Here is a 14707-nt window from a genome sequence, read left to right on the forward strand (position 1 = left end):
ATATGGCCCATAAACAAATAAAAAACACCAAGGCCCTACCTAACTTAACCTAACCTAAACAGGACAGACAAAAAAATAATATCCTCGAGTCCAATCTAACTACAAAATAAAAAACTTCTGAGCACCGTTTTTAGTCTTTGCTTGGGAGTGAAAGAAAGAAAACTAATATGGTCAGCAATTTCTAGATCCCAGAGATGAGGTGGTCGCCAGTGCCACCACTGCATATCCCGGTGATGGCAACGTTGGCAGGTAGAGTCTCTTCAAAATATAACTTAAATACTGGATGAATAGTATGATAATAATCTCCAGTAATTTTTCATGAAACGTATATTCAGTTTTTTTTCATTAATACAACATAAAGAAAAACTTTATGCAACATAGGAAATACAATATTCATGATGAAATATTTGTCTACGGAAAATTCAAACATCAATAATGCTCACTCTCAACCCCTCAATCACCTGGCTGAAGATGCTTTTTGATCATGTGTACACACTGTCAAAACAAGTACAGTATCACACAGGGTTGGTCCAAAGCACTTTATGTTTCAGGCAATCTTCAGTACCGGGTATTATGCATAGCCAACAAACATTCTCCATCCGTAGTGACACTCTGTTTCCTACACAACTGGTGATACTTTTTTTACTGTGCGTACATTGTTGCTTGATGATGCAGCAACTTCACTGTAATACAAGTTCAACAGCTGCCTTGATTCTCAAGCTGTACTAGAAAAGGTTGATATGATAACACTACTAACTGTAACTAATCTGTCTTCACGCCAAATAAATACACAACTATTTAACTGCCAGTAAAGATAAAATAAAATATTCAACTGCCAAAAAAGATTATAAAAAAAAAAAAGAAATTCAATAAAGAATAAACAAAATATACAACTGCCTCATAAGTAAGTTTTTCCTTCTCTGGGATTTTGGAGCAGCTAGACCCATAAGAGAGACAGAGTTCAGGAAGATAGGTGAGGGGGCTTACTCAGAGCTGGAGGGTTTAGGCAGGATGCACCCTACTACCTCACCTTTCTTGTTACCCACCAACAGCTGTAAAAGAAACAAAGAGGGTCAATCAGAGATTCATGTGCTACAACAGTGGTGGTAATTAAACTGCACCACACATCATATAAAAGCAAATGTAAATAAACTGTCACAAAGACTCCTTTACAGCAAAAATATATTTTTAGGTGAAGTCATTATATGTACTGCTATTAAGAGTTATCATAAACTTTGCACACAACAACAGAAATTATTAACTATCTGGACAGTTACAAAACAATATTATCAGTGTTAGGAAAAACACATTTGTAATCTCTGAAGTTATGCAAAAACTACTTTTGGCACTGTATTGTGTACACTGCAAAGCATGGCACTCACTCTGTTCTTGTATAATGCTGAGCATATGAGCATCTTATTAGTTGCAGACACTGGTATTCTATGCAGCAGCTGGCCAGTCTGAGGAAGATAAATAAGTTGCTATTATATGATGACCAATATAACAAAGACAGGTATAACTGCACACTTACAGGATTCAAAAGTGAATATGAATGACCACATTAACACAGAGAGATACACCTGCAGTATTTAAGGCTGAAATTATAAGTGTACATGAGTTGATGACTTAAAGAATGTGCAGGAAACAGACTATGTGAGTGGGAGAGACAAGTAAACTGAGGCTATACCTGGTAAATAAGATGAAAGGGAGGGGAGAAGGAGAGGGAGAGGGTATCTAAAATAATTGAAGGCATATAGACCCAAGTCACTGGTATGCAGCCATTCATTTTGTTTCATTTATGAAGGCTCAAACTTCCAACATTCTTTCATGTGTCAGCCTTGGTCACCTAATGGCGGCTTTCCATGCTGCTCGATCTCTGGCAGCCTCCCTATTCAATCCCTTATCCCTGAGGCCATATTCTATGACCTCATCCCAGGTTCTTTTTCATCTGCCTCCTACCCTATCCCCAACATTCACACTCCGCACTTTCTGCACTCATTTGTAAAATCCCATCCTTTCCACATGCTAAAACCATCTGAATCTACCCCTCCTCATCACAACACCAATAGACTCTTGTCCCATCCTTCCTCTCAACTCTTCTATAATAATCCTAGCCCCCCTCCCAAGGCCTTCTTTGGGGGGGAGGGGAGGAACTAATGACTATAGTTTCTAGCAACAAAGGTCATGAGGTGGGGGAGGAAAAAAAAAAAAAAAAAAAAGCATTTAGGAAAGAATTGGGGAAACAGACTGAGACATGACAAGCCAGATAATAGCAGGTAGGGTGGAAGAGGCTGAAAGTGATGGGATGATGACAGGCCTGATAAACAACCATAAGGAAACACTACAAAGGATGAAATGAGTAAGAAACAGATGGAGGGGAAAGGATGTAGATGGGAATGACAAACATGGAAAAGCACAACAAAGGATATGTAAGACAGAAGTGAAGCTATTTTAACTATGACACACCTTTAGAGAGAAAATTCTGACCATGCCATCATAGCAGGTGGCCACCAGTCGGCCATGATGAATGCTCAGACAGGACACATCAGCTTCACTGGCAATGTGGCCTCGGCTGGTCCCACTCTGGCAAGGGAAGGGAGGAAAGTCAGCAAGATGAAGCGTTTCAGTGCTACAGTTAAAACTGACATTACATGCAACTTCCAACTTAAAAACTACTCAACTATTGCATTATGTTTAATCAATAAAGTTTTGTACTAATAACGTTTATCCAATCTAGTTGGTGACAAACCACCACCACCACCACCACCACCATCATCATCATCATCATCATAATCATCATCATCATCATCATTATTATTATTATTATTATTATTACTATTATTATTATTATTATTATCATCATCATCTAATCTATGTTGCATCATGAGGAGCATAGGGGCCTGGGGTTATGCAAGTTGGTCCTGACATTTAAGATGAGAGTGACCAACCTTACTTATGTCCGAGTGGCACTGCGTGAGCAATAAACTCCTACCATCCCTTGGATATAAACCTACACAGGCTCAATCCAGCTGGAGCGCCTTAATTACCCACTAAACCACCATGCACCACAGTTTGGTTATATGGTTACCAACCAGCATAATAAATGGCTTCCTGGTGTAAGGGAAATCATTTGGCTTGTCACTCAGTGTAAGGTCACCCACAGATAGAAGGGGAGAGAAAGAAGGAAAAGACAGAAGCTGAAGGAAGGAAAGAAAGAATGAGGATAGGACAGGACAGTCACCTGAGAGCAGCATTACATCAAGTGAGTAGATGGTGAGTATCCCATCTACTTTATTGTTATTATCATTATCATTATTATTATTTTTATTTTTTTTTAAATAACCTGGCACTGAATGAAGAAAGGGTGGGAGGGACAGGGGGGTCCTTGTAGAAAATGAGTGAATGGATATTGTTTCTAACCACTTCAATATGAAAGGTCTCTCCTGATATTCCATGGTGTCTGAGATAAAATGAACAGAAGTCTTGCCCAAATAAATTAATAAAAAAAGAAAAAAGTATCATTATGCTGATGAGGTTAACATCATTCACAAGCATTTGATTACACCAAAATTCAAAGAACTAAATATTACACCATAATTTAAAGAACTCAACACACACTACCTCAAAAAATGCACCAGTGAGGGGATTTTTAACCAGCTGTATGAGTATGGGGATTTCTTTTACAGTTCTGATAACACAGAGGTTTAGGTTGCTTCAGGCAATTCTTTAACAACATTGAAGAGATACTCACAGTAAAGTCATATGAGACCACTACATTGTTGGAACCAGCAGTGTAGAGGTGACCACCATGTGACACTGTGGAACACACTGTGACCTGCACATACTCCAGCGTACGCAGGAACAAACCTGCCAAGACACAAAGATCACACAATAACTGTATCATTTATATTGCATTGTTTATAAAGGCTCCAACATGCTTCCACGTGTCAGCCTTGGTCACCTAATGGCAGCTTCCCATGTAGTTCAATCCTGCAGCCTCCCTATTCAGTAACTTATCCCTGAGGTCACATTTTACGACCTCATCCTAGGTCTTTTGGGGCCTGCCTCTCGCAACCCTAACCCCGACGTTCAAACTTCTCACCCTCCACACCCAATTGTCATCCTCCATCCTCTCAACTTGCCCAAACCACCTCAATTTACTGCTAATGATGAAAGTAATATTATTCCAGTATAAAGGCAGACATCATTACAAATAAAGGGCATGTTCTTAAATATCACAACTTTGTATAAGTAACTGTTGCTGTAAAACTAAGGGAAACTGGAAAACCAGCTTCACAAGTAACGACGAAACTTTATTACGCAATTTTTCTTTGCTTTACTGAGGATAAAGAAAAAAAAAAAAAAAAAGAACATTAAACACATGAATCCAAACAATGACTTACTGAATTGTACAAGTGAGACACACAAGACTTTTCTCGCCATAATGCTGCACATTCATCCTCTGGTAAAGTAATGCTAAATTAATTATATGTGCACTTTTAGCATTTAACAAATATTCATGCTAAAGAGAACTATGATACGGAAAACCACTCTTATAATACAACTGAACAGATGAAGCCTAGGAGCAGATGAACATGGCAAAGATATTTTTTAATTCAGTCAATGGAATGGCTGGATACCACAGGTACTGACGATGTGAAATATTGTGGACAGTCTAGCAGTTTGTGAGATGAAGTTGAGAAGCTTGAAGGTTTGGATTGTAAGTGCTTGGATGCATGACCCTTCACCAGACCAATATACTGACAGCTTCAACATTTTAATACGAAATTTCCAAAAATTAGATCATGCTCACGACATGTCAAGGAGTACTCCCCCCCACACATACACAAACAACAACAAGCAACATGGCAAGCAGAGGTTCTCAAACACCTCCCAGTTGCAAAAAAAATTAATTTTACTGGGTTCAATATGGAAGAAAGATAATTTACTGATAAAACAGGGTGGAGGATATTTCTTGAAGTTTCAAATATTGTGGAGGGGCTGCTGAAGAGACTGGAAAAAGTGAACTAAAAGCTGAAAATATTGAATTAAAGCAAAAGCTGGAATCAAATGAGAAGCAAATGAATGAGGTTATTTCCAATCTCAAGACAGAAAACTGGATTTTGAAAGAAAAATGTGAAAATTTGAGTGAGAAGATATTAGAAAATGAAGACATTATGGAAACTGTCAATGATGTCAAAGGATTGCATAAGGAATGGAAGAAAGAAAAGGAGGAGGTGAAAGTGAACTTCAGGGACATAATGGAAAACCAACTGAAGGAAAAGGTAGTAAGTGTTATGAAAGAAAAGAGAAATCTGGTAAAGGAAACAGCTGACATGATAAAATGTGTAGTTGTTTTGGGGGTTAACAAGGATTTAATGCCAGTCTGTCACATCAGAGAGAAGCAGGAAAGAATGGTGGCCAAAAAGATAACAAAGGAAGTACAAGAAACAGACAAAGTATTGGATGAAGAAACTGAAGAGGTTCGCAGGCTAGGAAAGTACGAAGAAGGAGGTGAGACACCCATGAAAATCAAATTCAAGTCACAGACTGTTGCCAAAGATGTCATTGCAAGGTCATGGAAACTGGCTTAGAAAGAGAAGTTTTAGAAAATTTGGATCAGGAAAGATACAAATGAGGAAGAAAGAGCTAAAACAAGTGAATTAAACAAAGAAGCCAAGGGAAAAAAGGCAATAAGAACAGAGCAGGAGATGAAGAAATTTACTGGAGAGTTTTGGACCTAAAGCTGAGGAAATGGTACAAGAATGCAGCCATCCAGGGAGGAAGAATTGGCTTAAAAGAAGTAAGTAAAGGGTGGAAAATTTCATACACAAGTGATAATGGGCTGCTATCTTCACTTGGAGATTAATGACCACCTGAGGGTAAATAAGCCAGACATTATAGGATTGGTGGAGACTAAACTGAATGACACAGAAGATACCAAAGGAACTGGTGAAGGACGCTCAACGTATAAAGCGAAAACAGACTTGCAAAGAGGGAAGGTGGAGTAATGATACTGGTGAGGAAAGAAATGGTTGTGGACAAGGCTGAAAAGGGTAAGGGTATGGCTGAGGTGCTGAAAACAGTGATCAAGAAAAGTAATGGTGGAAAACGGGACCTTCCAGTGGCCTACGTTCCACCCAAGACGAAAGCATAGACTAAGGGAGAATATGAAAAAATGCTTAGTGGCACCAATGACTGCTTGGAATGATACATAAGTGAAAGTAGTGACACAGTAGTGATGGGAGTATTTAACTGTAAGGAAGTTTGCTGGGAAGATTGGTACACAGAAGATGGAGAGGAGTCATGGGGACGCAAAATGTTAAATATGGAAATAAGTAATGTCCTGACAGTGGATTAGAGAGAATACAAGATTCAGAGAAAATGAAGAACCCTCTTGACTGGATCTATTGCTAAAAGAGCTGATATATAATTGCCGGTTAGGAAAATGTGACCATATTCTCGTTGAGTATGTAATAAAAGATGAAAGAGACGTTGCAAGATCAGAATCATACAGAAATGGATGATACAATTATGGTATAGCTGATTTCAATGAGTTAAGAAAATACTTCACAGAAACTGACTGGAGGAATTTCAACAAAGGAAGAAGTAATCAAGAAAAGTGGGATGAGTTTTTACGAATATACAAACATTAACGTTTCTCACTACTTGCACCCACTTATCATCTCCCCTCTCCACATCACAACACTAATACACTCATCACAACACCCATACAATCCAGTCCCATCCTACCTCTCAACTCTTCCACTGTACACCTAGCCCCCCCAGGCCTTGCACTCAGGGATGCACTGCACATCCACTTTATCACTATCATTTCTGTATGGTTGATCCATCCATCCATCCATCATCCAATCCTACATTGCCCCATGAGGAGCGTAGGAGACAGGGGCTAGGCAGTTGGTCTTGACATTTAAGATGAGAGTGACCAGCCTCACTCATCCCTGTGTGGCATTACATGAGCAATCAACCCCAATCACCCCTTGGATATAAACCTTCACCGGCTCAATCTGACTGGAGTGCAATAATTGCCCACTAAACCACCAGGTGCCAAAATTTGGCTATATGGTTACCACCCAGCATAGTAAATGGTTTCCTGGTGTACAGGAAACCATTTGGCTTGTCACTCAGTGTACAGCAGAGTCACCCACAGGCAGAAAGAAAGAATGAAGGAAAGAAAGACGGAAGAGGGAGTGTAAAGTCACCCATAGGCAGAAGGACAAGGAAAGAATGAAAGAAAGAAAGACAGAAGAGGATGGAAGGAAAGAAGAATGGAAGAGAGGAAAGGGCAGACACCCGAGAGCAGCACTACATCGAGTGAGGTGATGGTGAGTGCCCCCACCTACCACATTCTCTTCCTTTACTTACACTCCTAACACATGCTGCATACAAAGATCCCTTAGCACATATGGATAGCCCTCTCAATGTCATGAGTGGCAACAGCTCCCTGAACTTTTTCCAACCACTCCTCACCCTAGCCACAGAGCTAACTCCAGCCCCACCTCCAGCACATAACACATCTCCCAAATAACAAAACTCTTCCACATCTCAAGAGACTCACCAGCAAGTTCAATCCTTTCACCCCTGATAATCTCCACCTGCTATCCCCAACACGCTGCACACATAAAATCAGCATTAACTCGCAGTCTACCTCTAATACCACTACATCTCTTATGCACCCACTTACCACAAACACTGCACAAGATGGAATGACTTCCCATGCTCTTGTGGCAAACTGCATATGACCACTCTCCCTCTTCTTTGACAGTACTCCCACCAACCCTAGATAGCATCACTTTTGTTTTATCTGCATTTGCTCTTAAGCCCTTGTTCCCCACACCATCTCTCCTCTTCCTAAATCTTTCCTCTACCTCTCTCTCATTCTCTGCAATCAACACCGAATCATCAGCATTCAACAACTCCCATGGGAGTCCATATCTGAAGTCACGTGAGAGGGCGTCTTTAATATACCCACTGTTCACCACAATCCTTCCTTCATCATTCTTCAAACACTGCTCACCTATGATATCCCTACCCTCCCTCTTCATCTGATTTGCCACCTTAAAAATCATATTCATCTCTTTCACATGATTTAGGTTGTCAAGTAAGAGTCTCTGTAACTCAGACTTGACCCTGTAAATCTCTTTACTAGCCCTATGCATGGCAGCCAAGTATTCCTCTTTGTCACCACCCTTCTTCCATTCCCGGAAAAGCCTTCTTTTCTCTTTAAACTGCACCTTCTACACCCTCATCCCACCACCAAGTCACTTTATGTCTTGGTGGACCTCTTGTCCATTCACATACTGAATCAGTAACTCTCAAGAGATTGGTCCTGAGGGCTCTGTACTGTTCATTAACACTTCTGTCCATGTCTCCCTGTTCAGCCACCACTCTCCTTATCTCGCTATAGAAGGCATCCCTTACTTCCATATTTTCCTCCTAGGTACATAGGTCCTCTTTTTCATCACTTGCTCCTTATGCACCATGTCACAAATCAATAACTTGTGATGCTGCACACACTCCCCACTCCCTATAACTTTAATGTCCCTCACTAATCTATCAGCCCTCCTGACCAGGAAATAGTCTATTTGACTGCTGTGTCACCCAGACTCATATGTAATTAACCTACTCTCTCTTTTCCTAAAATGTGTGTTTCACACAATAATGTTCACTGCCTCCCCAACCTCGAGTATCCTTTCCCCTTCCTCATTTCTTGTACCATATGCACATCCCCCATGTACTCCTTCATATCCTTGAGCTGTTTCACCTACATGACCATTTAAATCCCCTCCCTAATACTACAATTTCATCATCCCCCATACCACTTACTGCACATATTGAGTCATCCCCAAATCTATCCTTCTCTACTTCATCCAGGCCTGCCTGTGGAGCATATGCTGATACAATTGCAAACATCATCCCACCGATTAAAATTTTCACTACTCTTATCCCATCACTCACTCTCAAAACATTCATGACATATTCCAACTGTTTCTCTCTAACCAACACTCCCATATCCATCTATCTTACCCTGCCAAAACAACTTTGAGTAACAATCCCTCCCAGCAAGCTTTCTAGCTAATCCACCCCTATACCGGACGTCTTGCACACATCCCACATCCACCCACCTCCTACTCATTATCTCAACCACTTCCCCTGACCTACCCCTCAAACTTCCCCCATTCCACGAAGCCACTCTCATCCCCGTGGGTGATTTAATGTCCTCAGGCTTACTTTGAACATTCTTTAACTTGGTCATAATCAGTAAAATAAGCAGGGGAGAGACACCGCCATAGGCCTCACCCACTGTACAGTCCCAGGTCCCAGCAATGGATCTGGGACCCCTAGCCCACCAGCCTTGACCAGTGGCTGTGGTAGTGGCCTCGGGACACCCTGCCAGGACAGTTACAGGGACACCCTCCAAGTGTGTCTTGACACTGTAACTGCCATGCCATGATACACCCATTGACAGGGCAGCCTCCTGAGGCATTACTCCCGGATTTGGGCCCCTCTCTATTGGCGGAAGTGGCAGTCTGGGAACCGCTATGCCCTGTACCCTCTAGCACAGGTATGAGCCCCATCTCACCCCAGCCCCACGATCAATGCTGGCAGGGCCTTCATCACGCCTCCCCTCAAAAGGTTCGCCACTAGGTAGCGGAGGCAAAGTTTTCTGGCCGCATGCCCTTGTTGGCGTCAACCCCTGTGACGTAAAGGGGTACATTATGTGATATGTAAAGCACATGCGGTGTAGTGTATGAGAGAGAGGAAATGTTTGGGAGAGTATGCTGGTCTACTCTCCATGTTAGTCTCACACTGAAAAGGTAGCTAGTGAAACAGGAGCTCCAGCTCTCCCTATCACCAGCAGTCCCATTCCCTTTGGGGTGGTACACCCGAGGTGAATGGGAATCCTGGTGATAGGGAGAGCTGGAGCTCCTGTTTCATTAGCTATCTAACCATCCCTCTTTGCTGACATTTTCAGTGTGACAGTAACATGGAGAGTAGACCAGCATACTCTCCCAAACATTTCCTCTAACTATCCTATGCACAACAACACATGCACTTTACATTTCACACAACGTATCCCACTACGTTACAGGGGTTGGAGCCAGCAAGGGCACGCGGCCAGAAAACTTTGCCCCCGCTACCTAGTGGCGGACTTCTGGGGAGAGGCGTGATGGGGGTTCCGCCGGCATAGATTGTGGGTCCAGGGCGAGATGAGGCTCAGGGCTGTGCTAGAGGGTACAGGGCACTACGGTTCCCAGGCTGCCGCTTCCGCCCAATAGAGAGGGGCCCAAACCTGGAAGTAGCGCCCCAGGAGGCTGCCCTATCAGTGGGTGTATAATGGCGAGATAGTTGCAGTGCCAAGGCGCGCTTGGAGGGTGTCCCTGCAGCTGTCCAGGCAGGGTGCCCTGAGGCCACTACCACAGCCACAGGTAAGCTGGTGGGTTAGGGGTCCCTGATCTCTTGCCTGGACCTAGGACTGTGCAGTGAGTGGGGTCTGTGGTGTGTCTATCCCCCTTTATTAATACTGAATATGACAAAACACAAGAAAAAGTTTCAAAGCAAGCCTGAGGACAGTAAATCACCCAGGGGGATGAGGGTGGGTTCATAGAATGTGGGAAGTTTGAGGGGAAGAGCGGAGGAAGTCGTTGAGGCATTCACTAGGAGGTGGGTGGATGTGGCGTGTTTGCAGGAAGTCCGGTACAGGGGTGGATCAGCCAGAAAGATTGTTGGGAAGGACTGTTGATATAAGTTGTTTTGGCAAGGGGGGACAGACAGATATGGAGGTGTTGGTGTGATGGTTGCGGAGAAATGGGTGGAATATGTTATGAATGTTATGAGAGTAAGCGATAGGATATTGGTAGTGAAAATTCTGTTCAGTAGAAGGATAGCTGCGATTATATCGGCATATGCTCCACAGGCAGGATTGGATGAAGCAGAGAAAGATAGATTTTGGGATGATTTAATACATGTAGTGGGTGGTATGCAGGATGATGAGATAATGGTTTTGGGAGGGGACTTAAATGGTCATGTAGGTGACGAAGCACAAGGTTATGAAGGAGTGCATGGGGGATGTGCGTATGGTATAAGGAATGCAGAAGGGGAAAGGATACTCGAGTTTGGGGAGGCAACGGACATGATTGTGTGCAACACATACTGTATTTTAGGAAAAGAGACAGTAGGTTAATTACGTATGAGTCTGGGGGAAATAGCAGTCAGATAGATTATTTTCTGGTTAGGAGGGCCGATAGGAGGTTAGTGAGGGATGTTAAAGTTACAGGAAGTGAGGAGTGTGTGCAGCAGCACAAACTACTGATTTGTGATATGGTGCTTAAAGAATGAGCGATGAAAAAGAGGACTTATGTACCTAAGAGGATATATGGAAGCTGAAAAACCAAGCAGTAAGGGATGCCTTCTATAGCGAGTTGAGGAGAGTGGTGGCTGAACAGGGAGCTGTAGACAGAGGCGTAAACAGTACAGAACCCTCAAGAACAATCTCTTTTAGAGTTACTGATGTAGCATGTGGTTGGAAAAAAGGACCACCAAGACAAGTAACTTGGTGGTGGGATGAGGGTGTAGAAGCTGCAGTTAAGGAGAAAAGAAGGTTTTTCCAGGAATGGAAGAAGGGTGGTAGCAAAGAAGAATATTTGGCTGCCAATCGTACGGCTAGAAGAGAGGTATACAGGGCCAAGTCTGAGTCACAGAGACTTTTACCTGATAACATAAAATCATGGGGAAAGGAAAAATATGATATTTAGGGTGGCAGGTCAGGTGAAGAAGGATAATCGGGATATTATAGGCGAGCAGTGTGTGAAGAATGATGAAGGAAGGGTAGTGATGAACAGTGAGGATATTAAAGATGCATGGAGAGAACATTATAACTGGTTGTTGAATGAGGAGTTTGACTGGGACAGAGAAGGTTTGGAGCCAGCAGATCCAGTGTCTGGCCCTTGGCCTTTGATTGATGCTGCTACTGTGAGTGAGGCAATAGGCAGGATGAAGGTGGGGAAGGCAGTAGGTGTGTTTGGGTTGACTGCTGAAATGTTGAAGGCCTCAAGCAATATAGAGGTGAAGTTAGTCACTGACCTGATAAATAGGATTATTTATGAGTGTGTTGTCCCAGATGACTGGCTGAAGAGTGTAATTGTAAATGTATATAAAGGGAAGGGTGATGCCCTGGAAAGAGGAAATTATAGAGGTATAAAGCTTTTAGATCAGATGATGAAGGTAATGGAGAGAGTTTTAGAAGGTATGATTAGAAAACGCGTGAATATTGATGAGATGCAGTTTGGGTTTATGCCAGGTAGGGGGACCACTGATGCCATATTCATTGTTCGACAGCTTCAGGAAAAATATATTGGCTGGAGACGGGATCTTTATTTTGTTTTTGTTGATTTGAAAAAGGCCTTTGACAGAGTCCCTAGAGAGGTAGTGAAGTGGGTCATGAGAAAGCTTGGCTTGGAGGAGAGGCTGGTTAGGGTGGTTATGGCTATGTACTGTATGTGGGTGCTCACACCCAGGTACGAGTGAATGGAGATTTGAGTGATGGGTTTTCCGTGAATGTTGGTGTGCATCAGGGGTCAGTTTTGAGTCCCATGTTGTTTATCATGGTACTTGAAGCCCTTTCACGTGACTTTAGAAACGGACTCCCGTGGGAGTTGTTGTATGCTGAGGATTTGGTCTTGATTGCAGAGAACGAAAGGGAGGCGGAGGAAAAGTTTAGGAAGTGGAGAGATGGTATGAGGCACAAGGGCTTAAGGGTAAATGCAGATAAAACAAAAGTGATGATATCTAGGGTTGGTGGCGGTACTGTCAAAGACGAGGGAGAGTGGCCACGTGTAGTTTGCCACAAGGGCGTGGGAAGTAATTCCATCTTGTGCGGTGTTTGTGATAAATGGGTGTATAAGAGATGTAGTCGTATCAGAGGCAGACTGCAAGATAATGCTGATTTTATGTGAATGGCGTGTCGGGGAGAGCAGGTGGAGATTGTCAGACGTGAAAGAATTGAACTTGCTGCTGAATCTCTTGAGTGTGTGGAAGAGTTTTGTTATTTGGGAGACATGTTGTGTGCTGGAGGTGGGGCTGGAGCTAGCTCAGTGGCTAGGGTGAGAAGTGGTTGGAAGAAGTTCAGGGAGCTCTTGCCTCTCCTGACAATGAGAGGACTCTCCCTATGTGCTAAGGGGTCTTTGTATGCAGCATGTGTTAGGAGACCTGGGCAGTGAAGGAGGAGGATATTCGCCGGCTCAGACGTACAGAAATGACAATGATTAGGTGGATGTGTAGTGCATCCCTGTGTCCAAGGCCTGGAGGGGCTGGGTTTACAATGGAAGAGTTGAGAGGTAGGATGGGACTGGAGTGTATTGGTGTGATGAGGAGAGGTAGATTGAGGTGGTTTGGACATGTGGAGAGGATGGGGGATGATAATTGGGTGAGGAAGGTGAGAAGTGTTAACATTGGGGGTGGGGTTACGAGGGGTAGACCGAGAAAGACATGGGACGAGGTCCTTAAGTGTGACCTCAGGGTTAAGGGACTGAACAGGGAGGCTGCAATGGATCATGCAGCGAGGAGAGGTGCCATTAGGTGACCAAGGCCGACGCATGCAAGCATGTTGGAGCCTTTAAAAACGAAACGATATATGTATATGTATACAGTAATCTCTATACTATCCGGATGCCCACTTTCCGGACACCCCACTTACCGGACATTGTGGGCCTGGACCTTTGGAACCCAGAAACGGCCAAAAAAAGAAAAAAATCCCCCCAAAATCCAATTTTTCCCCCACCAGTTATTTGAAATTGCCACACGGCACCGAACAGCTGTTTACACCACGGTCCCTTCACCCCTTCCTTCCTCCCCACTCCCCTGTCAGGGATGCCATTTGGCATTTTTCATTCCCAAATGTGGGCCAATTTAGTAATGAAAAATTTGTTTGGTAATGAATCAGAATAATACATTACCAAACGGATTTTTCACATGTATGAGGATACACAGGATGGAGATGGTGGATTGCCTGCTGTCTCTGATTAATCTGCTAGCCTACATAGCATGAAAATAATCAACATCCTGTTAATTATAAGGAGAGTGATTACATTTATCTCCTATTGTATATATAATTAGTGATGAATAAATGCTAGCTTTACGAATTTGGTAATGAAAAGTTAAATTTGGTAATGAAAACTGAGGAGTGTGGTAATGTGGCCGAGCTCTGATCTGGCAACCCTTCTCCTCCCTCACCACCGGTTACTGCTTAACTGTGATCACGAGTAGATGCTTATTGCAATGGATGGTGCACGTGCTCGTTTTTTGTGAATAAACAGTGAACAAACTGCAATACCTCGCCACTAGACCAAATGGGAATTTACAGTGGTGTGCAGTGTTAAGGAATTAGAACTTAGAGTACAAAGGATTAATTGTGGAGTGCAAACTGGTGGTTGAAACTGGCGGTTGAAACTGGCGTGGTGCAATTAACAATGTACAGTGTTAAATAATTATAACTCACAGTGCAAAGAATTACTGTAAGTGCAGCACAACACTGGAATACTGTACGTGCTTCAAGAGCATTTTCATCCATCCATCCATCCATCATCCAATCATATGTTGCCCATTGAGGAGCGTAAGAGCCCGGGGCTAGGCAAGTTGGTCTTGACATTTAAGATGAGAGTGACCAGCCTCACTCATCCCTGAGTGG

General features: G+C 43.0%; 1 protein-coding gene across 1 annotated transcript in view; it reads right to left on the minus strand.

The window, feature by feature from the left end:
• Positions 1–420: 420 nt before the first annotated feature.
• The window catches only part of LOC145407060 (uncharacterized), a 175733-nt gene continuing 161446 nt past the window's right edge, over positions 421–14707 (minus strand). The window contains exons 11-14 of the mRNA XM_080278084.1: positions 3752–3867; positions 2467–2583; positions 1383–1460; positions 421–1052 (exon numbers count right to left, since the gene is read on the minus strand). Coding sequence (XP_080134210.1) covers positions 984–1052; positions 1383–1460; positions 2467–2583; positions 3752–3867 — 380 coding nt within the window. The 3' untranslated portion in view covers positions 421–983. The remainder of the gene's footprint in view (positions 1053–1382; positions 1461–2466; positions 2584–3751; positions 3868–14707) is intronic.

The sequence above is a fragment of the Coenobita brevimanus genome, chromosome 72, assembly GCF_032717465.1.
Source record: "Coenobita brevimanus isolate Jiangsu-jjx chromosome 72, ASM3271746v2, whole genome shotgun sequence".
In the NCBI taxonomy this organism is placed as follows: Eukaryota; Metazoa; Arthropoda; class Malacostraca; order Decapoda; family Coenobitidae; genus Coenobita; species Coenobita brevimanus.